Genomic DNA, 22232 nt, shown 5'->3' on the forward strand with positions numbered 1-22232 from the left:
CTCATGAAATGCAGACACAAAATCAGTCTTCAGGAGTTACTACTTCAGAAGTGTATTATACACTTTTGGGCTTCCCTGGTGGCGCACTGGTTAAGAATCCACCTACCAATGCAGGGGACATGGGTTCGAGCCCTGGGCCGGGAAGATCCCACATGCCTCAGAGCAACTAAGCCTGTGCGCCACAACTACTTAGTCTGCGCTCTAGAGCCCACAAGCCACAACTACTGAGCCCACAAGCCACAACTACTGAAGCCCGCGCGCCTAGAGCCCATGCTCTGCAACAAGAGAAGCCATGGCAATGAGAAGCCCACGCACCACAACGAAGAGCAGCCCCCACCTGCCGCAACTAGAGAAAGCCCACACGCAGCAATGAAGACCCAACGCAGCCAAAAATAAATAAGTTTATATTTTAAAAAGTGTATTATACACTTTTTAGTGCAAAGGTTCAAAAAAATCATGGCTGACTTCTCTACCAATGTACACTCCTGGGGCTTGCTTCATAGCTTCTAGTAGACTTCATAAAATTGAAGTATTGAGCAGTCTGACATCCTTAGTTTTTGCAGAGTATCACAATCCAATTTCCTTTAACTCAAACTTCAGACTTTACTTATAAACTCCTTTGAATTGTCTAAAATTCACTGTCTAAAATTAAATGAAGGATCCCTGCTTAAAACAGCCCATCCCCCTACCAAATGAAAAAAAAATGTGGAATAGAATAAAAAGGGATTATTAGTAACACTTACTGAAAGCCTACATGGAACTGTGGAATGCCTTCTGTACATGCCTCACAATAATCCTGAATTAGGTGTTACTATCCTTGTTTTTCAGATGAGAAAACCCAGTCTTAGAGAAGTGAAATAATTTGTCCAGAACCACATATAGTTAGTTAAGTAGCAGATCCAGGACCTGAACGTGGTTCTGATGGCCTTTTAAGTCAAGATCTGTGCCTAATACCAAGCTTCTTTAATTGGAATCTTTCAAATTAGTGTCCTGAGATCTTAATTAACAAAGGAGGAGAGAAAGAAAAGCTTGCCAGATGGAGGATTGTCAAAGGTAAAATTTGAGTCCTAAATACAGTCTCCACACAGGCATATAAATTGAAATGTAGTATATTAAACAGCAAGACCTTTGGAAAGTTAAGACATTTTAACATAGTCATAATAGAAATCAAAGTTTTTACCATTAATAGGCATCAGTTCTATCAAATAATTTCACAGACATTACAACAGACTTCAACTAATTATCCTTTATGAAATGCAAAATAAAATTATATTCTTCCTTGCCAGCTTTTTGAATTATGTCTTTTAACTCTAGTACAGGGACAGGACTTTTTAACAGAAATCTCCTTAAAGTAATTACTACTTCTGCTTTTCAAAGTAGGAAACAAGATATAAGTGATATTTGCAGTGATCATAGTGATTTAGTAACAGCTAGGAATGTAACCATAAGAAAATGTTTCAAATACTATACAGCACTGTGTATCTTTGCTTTTCCAAGAGTTGTATTTATATTTTAGCTAGATAAATTAATGATCCTAATAAGAAGCTCTTTTTGTTGTTTTTCTTTTTTTGCGGTACGTGGGCCTCTCACTGTTGTGGCCTCTCCCGTTGCAGAGCACAGGCTCCGGAAGCGCAGGCTCAGCGGCCATGGCTCACGGGCCCAGCCGCCTCTGCGCCACGTGGGATCTTCCCAGACTGGGGCACGAGCCCGTGTCGCCTGCATCAGCAGGTGGACTCTCAACCACTGCGCTACCAGGGAAGCCCAAGAAACTTTAATTGTAAATACTTTTAATGGATTTCTAAAGCTGGGTATTTATGTGTGATTTTAATTTCTAATTAAAGGAGAAAACTCTAAAGAAATCTCTAAGATATTTTCAAGTAAAAAAGTCAGTTACAATTTGATCCACATTCAGCAGACACATTCTAAAAGAAAAACCTTGCAATTATGATTGTCAAATTACAACCGATATGCATAAGTGGTCACTGATGTGCCGGGTAAGCAACGTTTGGGTCCAGGATGCAGCCTTTATGAAATAAAGCATTATTTTAGAGAAGAAAGGATGTAGTTTCAACAAACTTCTCAAGTATGACATAAAAAGAAAATGGATAAGCTAAGCTATACTACTTCCTTCCTCAGACTCAATTAATAAACTTAGTTTGAATTTAATGTAAGTGTTAAAACTGTTAACACTTCTATATTATTTTTGAGTGATTATGAACTTGGTTGGTCTGTGATTGTAGCTTAAGCATACCAAAAAAAAGTACCAAAAGAATGCTATTTCATGAAACATAAGTCAGTAAAGCTTACACTCTTCCACACTTAGGAGCCAATATACTCCTGTATAAGAGAACACAGGAGGAAGGAGGAGCTTCAAGATGGCAGAAGAGTAAGATGTGGAGATCACCTTCCTCCCCTTAAATACATCAGAAATACATCTACATGTGGAACGACTCCTACAGAACACCTACTGAACGCTGGCAGAAGACCTCAGACCTCCAAAAGGCAAGAAACTTCCTACGTACCTGGGTAGGGCAAAAGAAAAAAGGAAAAACAGACACAAAAGAATAGGGACAGGACCTGCACCAGTGGGAGGGAGCTGTGAAGGAGGAAAGGTTTCCACACACTAGAGGCCCCTTCGCGGGCGGAGACTGCGGGGGGCGGAGCGGGGAGCTTCGGAGCCGCGGAGGAGAGTGCAGCCACAGGGGTGCGGGGGGCAAAGCGGAGAGATTCCCGCACAGAGGATCGGCGCCGACCGGCACTCACCAGCGCGAGAGGCTTGTCTGCTCACCCGCCGGGGCGGGCGGGGCTGGGAGCTGAGGCTGGGGCTGGGAGCTGAGGCTCCGGCTTCGGTGCTTCGGTTGGATTGCAGGGAGAGGACTGGGGTTGGCGGCGTGAACACAGCCTGAAGGGGGTTAGTGGAGGGAGTCCAGGAAAAAGTCTGGAGCTGCCGAAGAGGCAAGAGACTTTTTCTTGCCTCTTTGTTTCCTGGTGCGCGAGGTGAGGGGATTAAGAGCACAGCTGAACGGAGCTCCAGAGATGGGCGCGCGAGCCGCGGCTAACAGCGTGGACCCCAGAGACGGGCATGAGACGCTAAGGCTGCTGCTGCTGCCACCAAGAAGCCTGTGTGCGAGCAGAGGTCACTATCCACACCCCCCTTCCGGAAGCCTGTGCAGCCCGCCACTGCCAGGGGTCCCGGGATCCAGGGACAACTTCCCTGGGAGAACACACGGCGAACCTAAGGCTGGTGCAACATACTGGCCTCTGCCACTGCAGGCTCGCCCCGAACTCCGTACCCCTCCCTCCTCCCGGCCTGAGTGATCCAGAGTCCCCGAATCAGCTGCTCCTTTAACCCCATCCTGTCTGGGCGGGAACAGATGCCCTGAGGTGACCTACACGCAGAGGCAGGGGCAAATTCAAAGCTGAACCCCAGGAGCTGTGAAAACAAAGAAGAGAAAAGGAAATGTCTCCTAGCAGCCTCAGGAGCAGCGGATTAAATTTCCACAATCAACTTGATGTACCCTGCATCTGTGGAATACCTGAATAGACAACGAATCATCTCAAATTGAGGAAGTGGACTTTGGGAGCAACAATATATATATATATATATATATATATTTTCCCTTTTCCTTTTTTTGTGAGTGTGTCTGTGTATGCTTCTGTGTGTGATTTTGTCTGTATAGCTTTGCTTTTACCATTTATCTTAGGGTTCTGTCTGTCCATTTTTTGTACTTTTTTTTAACTATAGTTTTTAGTGCTTATCATTGCTGAATTTGTTTTTTGGTTTGGTTGCTCTCTTCTTTCTTTTTTTTAAAATTACTTAAAAAATCTTTTTAAATAATTATTTTATATTTTAATAACTTTATTTTATTTTATCTTATCTTCTTCTTTCTTTCTTTCTTTCTTTCTTTTTTCTCCCTTTTATTCTGAGCCATGTGGATGACAGGCTCTTGGTGCTCCAGCCAGGTGTTAGGGCTGTGCCTCTGACGTGGGACAGCCAAGTTTAGGACATTGGTCCACAAGAGACCCCCCAGCTCCATGTAATATCAAACGGCGAAAATCTCCTAGAGATCTCCACCTCAATGCCAAGACCCAGCTCCACTCAACGATCAGAAAGCTCCAGTGCTGGACACGCTATGCCAAACAACTATCAAGACAGGAACACAACCCCATCCATTAGCAGAGAGGCTGCCTAAAATAATAAGGCCACAGACAACCCAAAACACACACCAGACGTGGACCTGCCCACCAGAAAGACAAGATCCAGCCTCATGCACCAGAACACAGGCATGAATCCGATCCACCAGGAAGCATACACAACCCACTGAACCAACCTTAGCTACTGGGGGCAGACACCAAAAACAACGGGAACTACGAACCTGCAGTCCGTGCAAAGGAGACCCCCAAACACAGAAAGTTAAGCAAAATGAGAAGAGAGGGAAACACACAGCAGATGAAGGAGCAAGGTAAAAACCCACCAGAACAAACAAATGAAGAGGAAATAGTATGCCTGAAAAAGAATTCAGAATAATGATAGTAAAGGTGATCCAAAATCTTGGAAATAGAATGGGGAAAATACAAGAAATGTTTAACAGGGAACTAGAAGATCTAAAGAGCAAACAAACGGTGATGAACAACACAATAAATGAAATTAAAAATTCTCTAGAAGGGATCAATAGCAGAATAACTGAGGCAGAAGAACGGATAAGTGACCTGGAAGATAAAATAGTGCAAATAACTATTGCAGAGCAGAATAAAGAAAAAAAAAAAAAAGAATTGAGGACAGTCTCAGAGAACTCTGGGAGAATATTAAACACACAAACATTCGAATTATAGGGGTCCCAGAAGAAGAGAGGAGCAAAGAAACTGAGAAAATATTTGAAGAGATTATAGTTGAAAACTTCCCTAATATAGGAAAGGAAATAGTTAATCAAGTCCAGGAAGCACAGAAAGTCCCATACAGGATAAATCCAAGGAGAAACACGCCAAGACACATACTAATCAAACTATCAAAAATTAAATACAAAGAAAAAATATTAAAAGCAGCAAGGGAAAAACAACAAATAACATACAAGGGAACACCATAAGGTTAACAGCTGATCTTTCAGCATAAACTCTCCAAGCCAGAAGGAAGTGGCAGGACATATTTAAAGTGATGAAGGGGAAAAACCTACAACCAAGATTACTCTACCCAGCAAGGATCTCATTCAGATTTGATGGAGAAATTAAAACTTCTACGGACAACCAAAAGCTAAGAGAATTCAGCACCACCAAACCAGCTCTACAACAAACGCTAAAGGAATTTCTCTAGGCAAGAAACATAAGAGAAGGAAAAGACCTACAATAACAAACCCAAAATAATTAAGAATATGGTAATAGGAACATACATATCGATAATTACCTTAAATGTAAATGGATTAAAAGCTCCAACCAAAAGATACAGACTGCCTGAATGGATATAAAAACAAGACCTGTCTATATGCTGTTAACAAGAGACCCACTTCAGACCTAGGGACACACACAGACTGAAAGTGAGGGGATGGAAAAAGATATTCCATGCAAATGGAAACCAACAGAAAGCTGGAGTAGCAATTCTCATATCAGACAAAAAAGACTTTAAAACAAAGACTACTACAAGAGACAAAGAAAAACACTATATAGTGATCAAGGGGTCAATCCAAGAAGAAGATATAACAGTTGTAAATATTTATGCACCCAACATAGGAGCACCTCAATACATAAGGCAAATACTAACAGCTATAAAATGGAAAATCAACAGTAACACAACAGTAGGGGACTTTTACACCCCACTTTCAACAATGGACAGACCCAAAATGAAAATAAATAAGGAAACACAAGCTTCAAATGATACATTAAACAAGATGGACTTAATTGATATTTATAGGACATTCTATCCAAAAGGAACAGAATACACTTTCTTCTCAAGTGCTCATGGAACATTCTTCGGGATAGATCATATCTTGGGTCACAAATCAAGCCTTGGTAAATTTAAGAAAATTGAAATCGTATCAAGTATCTTTTCCGACCACAATGCTATGAGACTAGATACAAATTACAGGAAAAAATATGTAAGAAAATACAAACACATGGAGGCTAAACAATACACTAGTTAATAACCAAGAGATCACTGAAGAAATCAAAGAGGAAATAAAAAATACCTAGAAAAAAACAACAATGAAAACACGACGACTCAAAACCCATGGGATGCAGCAAAAGCAGTTCTAGAAGGGAAGTTTAGAGCAATACAATCCTACATCAAGAAACAACAAACATCTCAAATAAACAACCTAACCTTACACCTAAAGCAAGTAAAGAAAGAACAAAAAAGCCCCAAAGTTAGCAGAAGAAAAGAAATCACAAAGATCAGATCAGAAATAAATGAAAAAGAAATGAAGCAAACGATAGCAAACATCAATAAAACTAAAAGCTGGTTCTTTTAGAAGATAAACAAAATTGATAAACCGTTAGCCAGACTCATCAAGAAAAAAAGGGAGAAGACTCAAATCAACAGAATCACAAATGAAAAAGGAGAAGTAACAACTGACACTGCAGAAATACAAAGGATCATGAGATTCACTACAAGCAACTATATGCCAATAAAATGGACAACCTGGATGAAATGGACAAATTCTTAGAAATGCACAACCTTCTGAGACTGAACCAGGAAGAAACAGAAAATATGAACAGACCAATCACAAGCACTGAAATTGAAACTGTGATTAAAAATCTTCCAACAAACAAAAGCCCAGGACCAGATGGCTTCACAGGCAAATTCTATCAAACATTTAGAGAAGAACTAACACCTATCCTTCTCAAACACTTCCAAAATATAGCAGAGGGAGGAACACTCCCAAACTCACTCTACGAGGCCACCATCACCCTGATACCAAAACCAGAAAAAGGTGTCACAAAGAAAGAAAACTACAGGCCAATATCACGGATGAACATAGATGCAAAAATCATCAACAAAATACTGGCAAACAGGATCCAACAGTACATTAAAAGGTTTATACACCATGATCAAGTGGGGTTTATCGCAGGGATGCAAGGATTCTTCAATATATGCAAATCAATCAATGTGATACAGCATATTAAAAAACTGAAGGAGAAAAATCATATGATCAACTCAATAGATGCAGAGAAATCTTTCGACAAAATTCAACACCCATTTATGATAAAAACCCTCAAGAAAGTAGGCATAGAGGGAACTTACCTCAACATAATAAAGGCCATATATGACAAACCCACAGCCAACATCGTCCTCAATGGTGAAAAACTGAAACCATCTCCACTAAGATTAGGAACAAGACAAGGTTGCCCTCTCTCACCACTATTATTCAACATAGTTTTGGAAGTTTTAGCCACAGAAGTCAGAGAAGAAAACGAAATGAAAAGAATCCAAATCGGAAAAGAAGTAAAGCTGTCACTGTTTGCAGATGACATGATACTATACATTAGAGAATCCTAAAGATGCTACCAGAAAACTACTAGATCTAATCAATGAATTTGGTAAAGATGCAGAATACAAAATTAATGCACAGAAATCTCTTGCATTCCTATACACTAATGATGAAAAATCTGAAGGTGAAATTAAGAAAACACTCCCATTTACTACTGCAACAAAAAGAATAAAATACCTAGGAATAAACCTATTTAAGGAGACAAAAGACCTGTATGCAGAAAATTATAAGACATTGATGAAAGAAATTAAAGATGATACAAACAGATGGAGAGATATACCATGTTCTTGGATTGGAAGAATCAACATTGTGAAAAGGACTCTACTATCAAAAGCAATCTACAGATTCAATGCAATCCGTATCAAACTACCACTGGCATTTTTCACAGAACTAGAACAAAAAATCTCAGAATTTGTATGGAAACACAAAGACCCCGAATAGCCAAAGCGATCTTGAGAAAGAAAAACAGAGCTGGAGGAATCAGGCTCCCAGACTTCAGACTATACTACAAAGCTACAGTAATCAAGACAGTATGGTACTGGCACAAAAACAGAAATATAGATCAATGGAACAGGATAGAAAGCCCAGAGATAAACCCACGCACATATGCTCGCTTTATCTTTGATAAAGGAGGCAAGAATATCCAGTGGAGAAAAGACAGCCTCTTCAATAAGTGGTGCTGGGAAAACTGGACAGCTACGTGTAAAAGTATGAAATTAGAACATTTCCTAACACCATACTCAAAAATAAACTCAAAATGGATTAAAGACCTAAATGTAAGGCCAGACACTATCAAACTCTTAGAGGAAAACATATGCAGAACACTCTATGACATAAGTCGCAGCAAGATCTTCTTTGACCCACCTCCTAGAGAAATAGAAATAAAAACAAAAATAAACAAATGGGACCTATTGAAACTTAAAAGCTTTTGCACAGCAAAGGAAAACATAAACAAGACGAAAAGACAACCCTCAGAATGGGAGAAAATATTTGCAAAGGAAGCAACTGACAAAGGATTAATCTACAAAATTTACAAGCAGGTCATGCAGCTCAACATCAAAAAAACAAAAAACCCAATCCAAAAATGGGCAGAAGACCTAAATAGACATTTCTCCAAAGAAGATATACAGATTGCCAACAAACACATGAAAGAATGCTCAACATCACTAATCATTAGAGAAATGCAAATCAAAACTACAAAGAGATATCCTGTCACACCAGTCAGAATGGCCATCATCAAAAAATCTACGAACAATAAATGCTGGAGAGGGTGTGAAGAAAAGGGAACACTCTTGCACTGTTGGTGGGAATGTAAATTGATACAGCCACTATGGAGAACAGTATGGAGGTTCCTTAAAAAACTACAAACAGAACTACTATACGACCCAGCAATCCCACTACTGGGCATATACCCTGAGAAAACCATAATTCAAAAAGAGTCATGTACCAAAATGTTCATTGCAGCTCTATTTACAATAGCCAGCACATGGAAGGAACCTATGTGTCCATCAACAGATGAATGGATGAAGAAGATGTGGCACATATATACAGTGGAATATTACTCAGCCATAAAAAGAAACGAAATTGAGCTATTTGTAATGAGGTGGATAGACCAAGAGTCTGTCATACAGAGTGAAGTAAGTCAGAAAGAGAAAGACAAATACCGTATGCTAACACATATATATGGAATTTAAGAAAAAAAAATGTCATGAAGAACCTAGGGGTAAGACAGGAATAAAGACACAGACCTACTAGAGAATGGACTTGAGGATATGGGGAGGGCGAAGGGTAAGCCGTGACAAAGTGAGAGAGAGGCATGGACATATATACACTACCAAACGTAAGGTAGATAGCTAGTGGGAAGCAGCCGCAAAGCACAGGGAGATCAGCTCGCCTGGAGGGGTGGGATAGGGAGGGTGGGAGAGAGGGAGACGCAAGAGGAAACAGATATGGGAACATATGTATAACTGATTCACTCTGTTATAAAGCAGAAACTAACACACCATTGTAAAGCAATTATACTCCAATAAAGATGTAAAAAAAATGTTCTTCAATAGGTTATATAAAAAAGCAAGCAGAATATTCCTAATTAAAAAAATAAAATAAAATAAAATAAAATAAAAGGAGTACTGACAGTAGCAGAGAGGGCACTCCCCTCAGTGGTGGCTCTGTGAGCAGCAACTGCGGTACTCACCTCTTTTAAAAAGGGTGAAAATCAAAATAAAGTTAGAAGTAAGTTCTAGACTAAGAAACTCAAATATGGTTTCAGAAGTGTCCAGATAGGTACCCGCCAGGAAATTTAAAGTCTTGACTGTAAATCTTACAAGGTGATATGAAAATCTGGCTGTGCTACATTATGAATGTAAATATTTTTTTCTCTCCTTAAAAAAACGTGAATGGTGTCCCTTCCGTTAAGTTGGCTCTTGCTTTTGTTAATTAAATTCACATGCAGTATCTTGAAGCTCAATACACCTTTTTGGGTGAGCAGTTTTAGGAATTTTCTCTAAAAGGAAAGAAGTATTACACAATAGAGCAGAATTAGTTGGCATTACGGTTTAATCTAGCTTCAGTTCTCCCAGAATTCACTGTTTGAGGCTGAGCAAATCACAACCTTTCATCACCCAAAGATTTTTTTCCCCTTATTTAGTTGCTTGACAGTTGTCATTACAGTGTCATGAAGGTACTGATCTCCCATCACCTAAGGGAACCGTGCTAAAATTTTACGGCCCAGTACATGGTAGGCACTCAAGAAAATATACTGAATAAATGAAATTGTGGTTCCTCATGAAAGTCTGCATAAAAGAGTCCCTCCTGTTTTTCACAAAATTCTGTCTCCCAAGCACTCTTCCTAAATTAAAAGCAGATTTTTGCCTTGAGAAACACTACTGACCTCTTGAGAGAGAACTCTCAATCTAAACCGGTATTTATAATTAAAGACAACATAAGAGGGAAATGACAGCAACTCTCCATTATTCATAGAATATAAAAACTCCCATTTGGCTTCTATTTGCTCTAACATACTGTAAGTAGGTGGCTGTCAACCTTTATCCTACTCCAGCAAAAAATGAGGGTGGGGTTATGGGACAGCACTCTGCATACAGTTTCAAAGTTTCCCTAGAAGATTCCTGAATCACCTCTTTGGGAGAGCACCATATACAAACTGACTTGAGAATCACTGTTGTACCTTTTATTCCATCCCCTCTGCTGATGTGCAACAAAGTCAATTTTAGGGAGAACAATTGGCTACAATCTCCCCCAACTCAGTCATAATGAATGAAACTATCTTCACTACTAGTTCTCTATAGGAACAAGGACAACAAACTCAAACTGAGTGACCATAAGTTTTTCCCACCTTGCCTTAATCGGCAGAAAATGTCTCCTTCACAGCCAACTTAACACACACACCCTACATACATCTACAACAGACTGTCAGTATATATCTCTCATTGATGATGTCAAAATTTCCTACTGAAATGAAAACGTGCAGGGAAGGGAAACCAACTGATACCTGAAAACGGTATATTCACAATTATAGATTAAGCTAAAGTAAGGTCCCAACATCAAAATGTTTTTTTGTTCGGCTCAGAAAGGTTCTACCTGAATGTCTGGAAAAGGGGATGGGAGAGGTAAAGCCACAGCTTTGCTCATGCTATCAGACTCTAGGATCTGCCACTCACTACTCCAAGAGATGGGTAAGCAGAAGAATCACATGATGTTCTAGGCTCTGAAAAGATACAGCATGGGATTTCCAACAACAATGGTCAAGATTACCGCGGAGAGAGCCTGGTTCTTTTCCCAAGAAAACACACAACCACTTGTCAACTCCTCAACTTCAAAGGACTCCAGTACTTGAAAACTCACAAAGAAGCAATGGCTCGTACAGCCAATTCAACACTTGCCAGACAACTCTATTTAAAACTGCACTCTCCCTCAACCCTCTGCGGCCTTGTTATATTTTCTTAACGACACTCTTCATTGGGGGAAGGGGGGGAAGCATCTCTCTTTCTTATTGATCACTAGTCTCCCTCACTAAAGGTGCTTTCTGGGAGCGCATGTGTTTTTCTGTCTCGTACCTCCAGCGCCCGGCGCAGAGCCTGGTCCATGACAGGCGCTCAAAAAATGTACTGAATAATGAAATCATAAGCCCTCGTTAAAGTCTGGACGAAAGGGCCTTTCTGTATTTCACAAACTTCTGTCTCCCAAATTCTCTTCGTAAATTAATTGCAGATTTTTGCCTCGAGAAAGACATTTTTGACCTCTCGAGGACTCTCAACCTAATCTTCCAAGGGACTGAGCGCTACCGAAAAGGAGAAAAACTTCAGTGGAATTTGGAGGACAAGGCTTGGAAAGAGACTGAACGGGGCGGGGACGGGGGTGCTGAAGAGGCTGGATTAGGAAACGCCACGGTGAGAAAAGGCTAATCAAGGGAGACAGAGAAGCCTGGAACCCGGGGACCGCGCTCTCCCTGGTGAAGCCCGAGTCTGCACTCCCGGCGAGGGGCCCACCCCGACGAAACAGCCGGGGCGGCTGGGAGCCCGCGGGAGGGCGAAGCAGTAGACCCCGCCGGCCCGGGGAGCGCTTTCGAAAGGCCGCAGAGCGCCGGGCCCCGCAGGCCGCTAGGGAACTCACTTGGCCCACTTGCTCCGTGGCATCGGCTAAAATGCCATAGTTGCGGTAAAGCTCCTCTACGGTCGGCATGGTGAACGACAAGCCCAGGGCCTGCTACTGCTGTCCTCGTCGTCACTGGTGCCACCGCCGCCTCTGAAGTTCTCCTAGCCTGTGACCCGCACTATTACGGCTCCAGCTGCCGCAAGTGCCGCCGCCAGTCACCGCGCACGGAACAGCTCCTCCCCCAACGTCCACGTAAAGACGTGCGCGTCGGGAGCGGCCTTCATTGACTGCCAATGCGCCATCTGGTGTTTCATTGCCCTCTAGCGGTGGGAGGTGCAAAAAAGCGGCAAGGACGATTGAACTGGCTCATGCTTTTTTTTTTTTTTTGGAAGGATTGTGCTTGTCTAGATCTTGGTGCGGGTTGGAGGAAAATACAAAGCTAATTGCGTTTCTGCCCTTAAAAGACCTCACGTTGGCCAGAAAAGTGATTTTATGGGGAGAAAAACAGAATGAGGAGCGAGAGTGCAAGCTGTATGGGAAGTCATAAACTCTACAACTGACTCAAGGAAGATAACACAAATCTGTGGCAATTGGTTCCGTGTTGCCTTTATTATTTATTATTTTGGGTTTGGTGTTTTTTTTGAGCAAAAATCACTCAGTTGTCATTAAGAAAACAAAGAAACAAAACTCAACGTCCAAACAAAAGAGAAAAACCCAAAAGAACTTCTGTCCACCAGGCTAAACAGGTCTAGGAGTGAAATTTGCCCTACTGGAAAAGTTTGTTTATCTTTGCTTGCTGCCAGAGTAGAGTTTGGGCCACCTGATTGTGTCTAATAACCAAGAGGGTAATAAATAACTGAAACCACATATACTTACTGATAAGAGTCTGCAAGATACAAGTTTAGCTGAAAAAAATGGAAGTTGCAAAACAGGTATAAAAAGATTACATTGTTATTATAAAAAAACCCAAAAGCTACAAAACAAAGTTATGTGCATGTGTGTTCATATTGAAATGTCAAGATTGAAACATCAGCTGTAATAGATGGTAAATTTCAAAGCCAGATTCACTCGTGCAGAATATATGCAGGCAATGGTTACAAACAAGTTCCTTGGATCTTGTACTCCTCGTTTAGATTAAGGGTATTAAAAAAATTAGAGAGTAGAAGGAGAGGGATTGGTGAGGGTGTTTTTGGAGAGAGATCTTGTGCTTGTGAGCAGCTTGGGGCAACTGTGACCTCCTTCCCTCAAGCCTGGGACCATACTGAGGAGCCTGAAATGTAATCCCTGTAGTTGGAAGACACGAAGGGCTGGTGCCTGACGTATGCCTGAAAAAGCTTGAGTTACCTGTGGCAGCAGAGTGGAGGTGGCCATGTTGGGATCTACCTGCCATCCCAGATTTTTCCTGGAAACAAGGGAGTCAGAGGGATTCCTTTGTACCAGAGATAGGCTTGTAAAAGAGAGAGGGAGAGATTCTGGAACCATTCCGAGTCCTGCTTCAGGGGTATCTGTCTGAGCATGAGAAATCCCCCACGACAAGAATCAATGGCAACAGAAACTGCGTGATGTTTGAGGGCAGCACATGAGCACCTCATGGGGGTCACAGTTGGGGGTGACCTCTGAAGGTCCCACAGAGTGGCCTATGGAAAAGACCTAGTCTCTACCAACCTGAGAAGGCATGTAGTACTGCACATGTACTAACGTATCCTCTCTTCTCACATACCCCTCTCAAAGCATATGCCCAGGAGGGCTTAGAAACTGCCTACCAGGTGGGGTGGGGAATAAAGAGCAGAAAGGCAGGATGGGAAGCAGGTCCCAGATGGAGCAGAGAAGATATGATTGTAACTCAAGTTTAGAGTTTGGGTTCACGTGTGAGAATGGACATTTTAATTTCTGAATTGAGGACTAGTTTTTAACTAAGAGCAAGCAGAAAAGTTATGGATCTGCCAGAATTTCTCTCTAGAATCCGAATGAGATTCCTCTACCTCAGTAAATTTTAAAGAGATAGTGAAAGACAAATAACAAAGGCAAAGACAAATAACAAAGGTGTATTTGGATCACATCCGCTAAGTTAGTTATTCAATGAAGTGTTAGGTGTATGTGTAAAAATGGGGAAGTGGGGCTTCCCTGGTGGTGCAGTGGTTGAGAATCTGCCTGCTAATGCAGGGGACACGGGTTCCAGCCCTGGTCTGGGAGGATCCCACATGCCACGGAGCAACTAGGCCCGTGAGCCACAGCTACTGAGCCTGCGCGTCTGGAGCCTGTGCTCGGCAACAAGAGAGGCCGCGACAGTGAGAGGCCCACGCACCGCGATGAAGAGCGGCCCCCGCTTGCCACAACTAGAGAAAGCCCTCGCACAGAAACGAAGACCCAACACAGCCATAAATAAATAAATAAATAAATTTTTTTAAAAAATGGGGAAGTGATCTGGGGCAGGAAGTGAGGCTGTGTTGTTACGGTCCGGGACCCACACGCCTGGAGTCAAGTTCCCCGGTAAATGCGACCCGTGTCCCAACCAAGGACACCCGAGAATCACCAACACCAAGCAGAAAGATTAGCAAAGGATTTATACAAGTACAAGTATAGAAGCTTACACAAACTGTCCGGACAGGGTCCCACTCGGAGAGAAGTGAGTGAGACCCCGACTAACAGCCGGGCGAGGCTTTTATACCCTTCACAGGGCAGGAAGTCCCCAAGGCGGGAGGGAGCTGTTTAATTTTGAATCAGCCAATCAGGAACCCGGTTCTTCCCGCCCCAAGCAAGCAAGCAAGTTTCTTACAGAAGCCAAAATGTGCTGTTAGCCCTGAAGCTGTTCTTCCGTTTCTTTCGTCACATTCCCCCCTTTTTCTAGGAACTAATCAAATCCTTGATTCCTGGTCTTCCGTATTCAGGAGGTATGTTTCGTTTTGGGCTAAAGTTTGCCCAGTCAATCCGTCTGTTAGTGTCCACGTCCTCTGTGGTGTAGTCTCTCTTTATTCTGCTATGATGAATCCAAGTCCGGACACCGTCGACTTTAACAGCAGTCGGGGTACTCAACACAATCAGATGAGGTCCAGTCCACCTAGTCTCCAATGTCTGGGGGTTATGCTTCTTTACCCAGACTAAGTCTCCAGGTGGCAATGTGGGTTCCGGAAATTTTATTTTCAGTTTTTGTACAAAAGGTTTCCAGTGCCGAGGTTCAGCAGGGCAGTGGCTGCAATTTGTCTGACGCATGAGGGCCACCCGGAGGCTACTGGGTCCAGTTGTTTAGAGAGATAGGCTATCGGCCTTCGCCAGGGCCCAAGTTTCTGAGTTAGTACTCCCCTTGCCACCCCGGTTCATTCATATCAGGGTTGGGGAGTGCCAGAGCAGAAGGTGAGGTAAGAGCCCTTTTAATGTCCTGGAAGGCCTTCCCTTGTGTCTCAGTCCAGTTAATCTTGGTGGCTTCGGGGCCATTCTGGTTAACGCCCTTCAGGGCATCGTATAGAGGCTTGGCCAGCTCTGCAAATCTGGGTATCCAGAGCCGGCAATAGCCCGCCATTCCCAAGAATTCTCTCAATTCCCCCCCTTGTGGCAGGGGCTGGCAAGGCCAGGATGGCCTGAGTGCTCTGTCCTCCTTCTAGGATATACCCCAAATAGTCCACTTGTTCTTGACAAATCCGAGCCCCTTCAATTGAGAGTTTATAGCCCAAGTCCTGTAGTAACCTTATTAGGCCTTTTCTTCCTGTTAGACAATCCCGCACAGTTTTTCCAGCCACAAGTAAATCATCCACATATTGTAATAAGGTTACTTCGGGAAACTGGTTATGGAATTCGAAAACGAGTTTTTAACAGTTCATGTAATTTTGTAGATCCCAGATGCGTTCCCTCATGCAAGCGTCGTATCAACATCAGGCCTAGGTTCTCAGGAATAAAAATTCGGTGATCTTTGTCTTGCCTTCATAGGGGCAGTCAGGCATGACCAGGAAGGAGTGGGTGACTGTCTGTTTGCCCAAGTCGACCTTCCTGTCTGTGGTCCAAAAACAGCGTTGAGTCCCAGTGGCCCCCTGTAATCCATATCTTTCCTTCCTTCTCGTTATCTAATACCCCCCCTTTTTCTTTTGTATCCAGTCCAAATCCTTGGAATCAATAAAGAAACTTGGTTACAATAACCAGAATTATGAATGATTACGTTTAACATACCAAGTAATCTTAGTTAAATATATTTTTTTAAGATACCTCAGGGGACCTCTAAAGTATCATAAAGTTAACTGGAAATCGAAAGAAACAATTAAAATTTGATATTTGGGAAGTTTGTCAAAAAGTTTTAAAACAGTTGGTCAAATAAGATCATAGGTCACTGTGAGACAATACTTATTCCTTAACCAAAGTTACAAAAGATCTCAAAAGCAAATACAGATCACTTAAATGCAAAGAAACTCACACAGTCTGTTGTCAAAAGCAGCATTTTAAGAATACTTTGGGGGAAGAAACCAAATCCAGTCTTGTTCTAGCCCATTCCTAATAAAATCCATTTACCCAACTAAATTCAGTCCAATCTTAGAAAATCCTGATCATGTATTACTGTTTTCAGTATTTTTTTATTCTCATTCGTCCCACCTTCTTTTACTGAAAACATACATCTTACCTTCCTTAAAAGTTTTTTTTTTTTACATTGAGTTACTTTTCTTGTTGACAGATTTATAACAGATGGAATAAGGTTTTATTTGACCGTTAGGAAACCTAGGTACAACAGAAGTATTATACTCAACATTGATGACTCTAAAGACATGTCTATATTAAACCAACAAGTTTAAGCCACCTTCAATTCCAGATATCAGTTTAGTACTGAATATTTTTCAGATGACATGAACCCGAAATTCATTCTGGCCAGATTATTTTTTACTTTTGAGTATGTAAGTGTTTGATTTTTTTTTTTAAAGCCAATTAAGTAGAGCTCTTTTATGAATTAATTTTTGGCAATACCATACACCTACAACACACATATAGATACGTATGAAAATACAAACACAGGTCTCATTGTTCCCATTCCAAAATTTCAGTCCTGAGTCAGGTACAACATAAAATCTATCAGTTACAAGGGGTTGGATTCATATTGGGCTTCTGGCAGATGGAACAAATCAAGGTCACCAATCAAGATGGCTAAATCCTTTTTACTAGTGCTTATAGAAAAGACACTTGGGATTTCTATTTATCCTTGACAAGTCAAGTGTTAAGTTACTTTACCCTCTTTTTTTAAATTTGCATTTAAAAAGATGGCAGAGATAAGGGTTTCTTAGAAGACCAGATAGGACATTTGTATCTCAAAGGTTTCCCCTTTGTTTAATACTTAGCTTAGGGGAGAAGGCCTCTTTTAAAATTCCTATCAGGCTAAAGTCCATTTCCCAAAAGCGGCCTGCCTCGTTGCCTCGATACCGATGCAGTTCCTGGTGTTGTGAGTTGGCCCCTTGGTTTACTTGTGCACAAGTCACACATTGCCTAGTGACTGAGAATACTTTTTCTTTTAATACCTGCCTTAACTGTCTCTTCTCAGTTTATAAGTTCTTCCCTTCAAAACCATCTAATTTTTGTAATTTCCTTCGGATATCTGGGGCCGACTGTGTCACAAAGGCCAAGTTAATTGCCCGCCTGCCTGTTTTTTTGTGCCTCAGGGTCTATGGGGGTCCATAGCCTGTAAGTCTCCATCAGCCTTTCCAGGAAGGCGGCTGGAGACTCTGTGGCTCCCTGGGTCACCTCTGTAACCTTGGACATATTAGTTGGCCTTCGTGCTGCCGCCCGAAGTCCTGTTAACAGAGCCTGGCGAAAACGGGCCAAAGCCCCTCGTCCCTCCTCCGTGTTAGGATTCCATTCCGGTCGGGTACTAGGGAGCACGGTTTCAATTAGGTTGGGGTTATCAGTGGGCCGTCCATCTGGACCAAGTACCTGTTTACGGGCCCCCCACATGATTTTTTTTTTTTTCTTCCGTGGTAAACAAAACCTGTAACAACTGCTGACAATCATCCCAGGTCGGTTGGTGAGTTACAAATAGAGTTTTTAACAGTAATATTAATGCTTGTGGTTTCTCAGAAAATGGAGGATTTTTTAATTTCCAATTATATAAATCAGTTGTGGAGAATGGGGCGTAAGTAAGAAAAGGCTGTACCTCCCCAGGTCTACGTGCTTGTTGCCGCAGAGGCACAGCAGTGGGTCATGGTTTAGTCAAGTGCTCCTGGGCCGACCTGGGAGGATGTCGTCATCAGGGCCGGTATCCGCCTGGGGAAGGACATAGGGAGGGGGAGGCCCAGATGCCTCGGGAGGAGGGGTTTCTTCTTCTTCCTCTCCCTCCCCTACAAGAGGAGGGGGTGGGGACTTAGAGCTTTTAACATTAGTTTTTTTCCCGTTCCCCCATCTTGGCGGCACATATGTTATCTTTAGATCTTGTTTCCTTTCTGTTGGCAGTTCCCTGCGGGGTCAACCAGGGCCTCAGCCAGTCAGATGGTGTCTCCACGAGACCCCGCCAACACTCAATATAGAGAATCTGATCATCATGTGCCTTAAAGACAATATCTTCCACCGCATCTATAACCGGAATAAAGAACGTACCTCCGGATGGCCATCCCACCTCAAATGTCAGCCATTCCAATTCACAAAGGGTGCAGAGGGTTTCCGGGTCTACAGAGGCCCCGAATTCCCTGCTGATCTGGCAGAAGTCTCTGAAGTGGTCCAGAACTAGGCTTAGGGGGGGTCTGCATCCAGAACATACCTTGTCCCATTGTTAAATTTCTGTTGAGCTAAAGGTTTTAGCACAAGCACAAAGCCAAAGTGTCCAAGCAAATGCAAGAGCACACACACGAGTGACAAAAGACAGAAGGGGAGAACAACAAGTTTTGACACAATCCCAGTTCAAAGTCGGGACCAAAGAATATCGAAACCGACTTTGAATTCCCAAGGAGGAATCGCGGCGTCCCGGGACTCCTCCTGACTCCAGGCTTAACGTCGCGTGCGACAAGCCTTAATGGAGTCTCCCAGTTTCTTGCCGGCAAGCCAAGGGTCGCAAACTTACCTGAAGAAGGAGCAGGTGGTGGCTTCGGAGGAGGGAACCTGTTTCAGATCTTTAACCTCCACTTCGAGTAGTCCAAAGACAGGGAAGGACCCTGTTTCAGATCTTTAACCTCCACTTCGGGTATTCCAAACACAGGGAGGGACCCTGTTTCAGGTCCTTAACCTCCACTGTCCGATCCCGGACGAGCCCCCAAATGTTGTGGTCCGGGAGCCACACGCCTGGACTCAAGTTCCCCGGTAAATACGACATGTGTCCCAACCAAGGACACCCGAGAATCACCAACACCAAGCAGAAAGATTAGCAAGGGATTTATATAAATGTAGAAGTTTACACAAACTTTCTGGACAGGGTCCCACTCGGAGAGAAGTGAGTGAGACCCCGACTAACAGCCGGGCGAGGCTTTTATACCCTTCACAGGGCGGGAAGTCCCCAAGGCGAGAGGGAGCTGTTTAATTTTGAATCAGCCAATCAGGAACCCGGTTCTTCCCGCCCCCAAGCAAGCAAGCAAGTTTCTTACAGAAGCCAAAATGTGCTGTTAGCCCTGAAGCTGTTCTTCCATTTCTTTCATCACAGTGTTTTCTCAAGGGGATTGTTGCTTTGGCTTAATAATTCACTGCAAAAGAATAAGCTATTATAGGGACTTCCCTGGTGGTGCAGTGGTTAAGAATCCACCTGCCAGGGCTTCCCTGGTGGCGTAGTGGTTAAGAATCTGCTTGCCAACACAGGGGACACGGGTTCAAGCCCTGGTCTGGGAAGATCCCACATGCTGCGGGGCAACAAAGCCCGTGCACCACAAGTACTGAGCCTGCGCTCTAGAGCCCACAAGCCACAACTACTGAGCCCATGTGCTGCAACTACTGAAGCCTCTGCGCCTAGAGCCCGTGCTCCACAATAAGAGAAGCCACCGCAACGAGAAGCCGGCGCACCACAACGAAGAGTAGCCCCTGCTCGCCACAACCAGAGAAAGCCCATGCACAGCAACAAAGACCCAATGCAGCCAAAATAAATAAATAAATAAATTTATTTAAAAAAGAAAAAAAGAATCCATCTGCCAATGCAGGGGACATGGGTTCGAGCCCTGGTCCGGGAAGACTCCACATGCCGCAGAGCAACTAAGCCCGTGCACCACAGCTACTGAGCCTGTGCTCTAGAGTCCGCGAACCACAACTACTAAGCCCGTGCGCTGCAACTACTGAAGCCCGCGTGCTCTAGGGCCTGTGCTCGGCAATGAGAGGAGCCACCACAATAAGCAGCATGTGCACCGCCACAACTAGAGAAAGCCTGCATGCAGCAAGGAAGACCAACGCAGCCAAAAATAAATAAATAAAATAAATAAAATTTTAAAAAAGAGAATAAGCTATTATATACATATGATATATATCTGTCTGTATAATTTAATATATATGATTTTTTCAACATAAACTTCAAAGAGATAAAAGACTCAACCAGTGTTTTTCTGTTTTAAAACAGACTTAATCAAACAAGGTCCTTCAAACCTAATCCTTAACCAACTTGCCAGGCAGTTTCACTCAGCACTACATCCTTCCCTTTCTGTTGCCGTCCATTAGTTAACCACGGTAATCAGGCTTGTGAACTCTTCTTGGTTTCCTTATTCTTCTCTGATTCTCAGTCCTGGAAAATGCTTCAATTCAAATTATATATTTTTCTCTATTTCCAACTGCTCATCCAAGCTCAGGGACTAGATTTGGTCCTAATGATGATAATATTGATGACAACGCTGATTATAATGATGATGATGGTAATAATAAGAGGAGTCATACGAATGATAACCAGCGTGTATTGAGCAATGACAAAGTTCTAAGCACTTTATGCAAATTGATTTGTGAAAGCTCTGTGAGCTAGGAAATAATATTATCATCTCTGTTGACAAATGAGCAGAGACGCAGAAATGTGGACTAACTTACCCAATAACCCTTAGCTGAGTTGGGCTTTGAGTCTTAGCAGCTGAATTCCAAAGCCCATGCTCTTTACTATGAAAGCCCCTAAATTTATCACACATTTATCTCTGTCATTGTCCCCTCTGCCCCAGCTCAGGCCCGATCCCCTCACATTTGAGCAATGCCCACAGCTTCCTAAATGGTGTCTTTGTCTCTGATCTCAGTCTACTCTACTCTTAGTATCTTTTCATAATTTTGATTTTTTCTTTAATTAAACAAGTTGATAAAATATGGTACCATATTAATACATTCAAATACTACAAAATTATTTCACATAAAACCCAAAAGTTCCTCTTCACACCTCTCTTCCCCAGAGGTAACTATGGCTATTGATATAGCTTATACTTATAGACCTTTACATGCAATACATAGTTTTAAAAAATATATATATAATAACACAGCACATTTTATTCTGTGCCTTGCTTTGGTCACTTAACAGTATGTTTTATAGACCTTTCCATGACAGCACACAGAGGAATCTTTTTCTGAATTTTATTTTATATATATTTTTATACAGCAGGTTCTTATTAGTTATCCATTTTATACATATTAGTATATACATGTCAATCCCAATCGCCCGATTCATCACACAGCCACCACCCCACCACTGCCGCTTACCCCCCTTGGTGTCCATACGTTTGTTCTCTACATCTGTGTCTCAATTTCTGCCCTGCAAACCAGTTCATCTGTACCATCTTTCTAGGTTCCACATATATGCGTTAGATACGATATTTTTTTTTCTCTTTCTGACTTACTTCACTCTGTATGACAGTCTCTAGATTCATCCATGTCTCTACAAATGTCCCAATTACGTTCCTTTTTATGACTGAGTAATATTCCATTGTACATATGTACCACATCTTCTTTATCCAGTCATCTGTCGATGGGCATTTAGGTTGCTTCCATGACCTAGCTATTGTAAATACTGCTGCAAGGAACACTGGAGTGCATGTGTCTTTTTGAATTATGGCTTTCTCTGGGTGTATGCGCAGTAGTGGGATTGCTGGGTCATAGGGTAATTCTATTTTTAGTTTTTTAAGGAACCTCCATACTGTTCTCCATAGTGGCTGTAGCAATTTACATTCCCACCAACAGTGCGAGAGGGTTCCCTTTTCTCCACACCCTCTCCAGCACTTGCTGTTTGTAGATTTTCTGATGATGCCCATT

The 22232-nt window shown here is 42.4% G+C and overlaps 1 protein-coding gene across 4 annotated transcripts in view; it reads right to left on the bottom strand.

Moving 5' to 3' along the window:
• Positions 1 to 12176, bottom strand: part of API5 (apoptosis inhibitor 5) — a 34627-nt gene extending 22451 nt beyond the window's left edge. For all 4 annotated transcript variants that reach the window (XM_007455813.1, XM_007455815.1, XM_007455816.1 and 1 more), the window contains exon 1: positions 12108 to 12176. In XM_007455813.1, the coding sequence (XP_007455875.1) occupies positions 12108 to 12176 (69 nt within the window). The remainder of the gene's footprint in view (positions 1 to 12107) is intronic.
• Between the last annotated feature and the right edge of the window lie 10056 nt (positions 12177 to 22232).

Source organism: Lipotes vexillifer, unplaced genomic scaffold, assembly GCF_000442215.2.
Source record: "Lipotes vexillifer unplaced genomic scaffold, Lipotes_vexillifer_v1.1 scaffold977, whole genome shotgun sequence".
NCBI classification, from domain to species: Eukaryota; Metazoa; Chordata; class Mammalia; order Artiodactyla; family Lipotidae; genus Lipotes; species Lipotes vexillifer.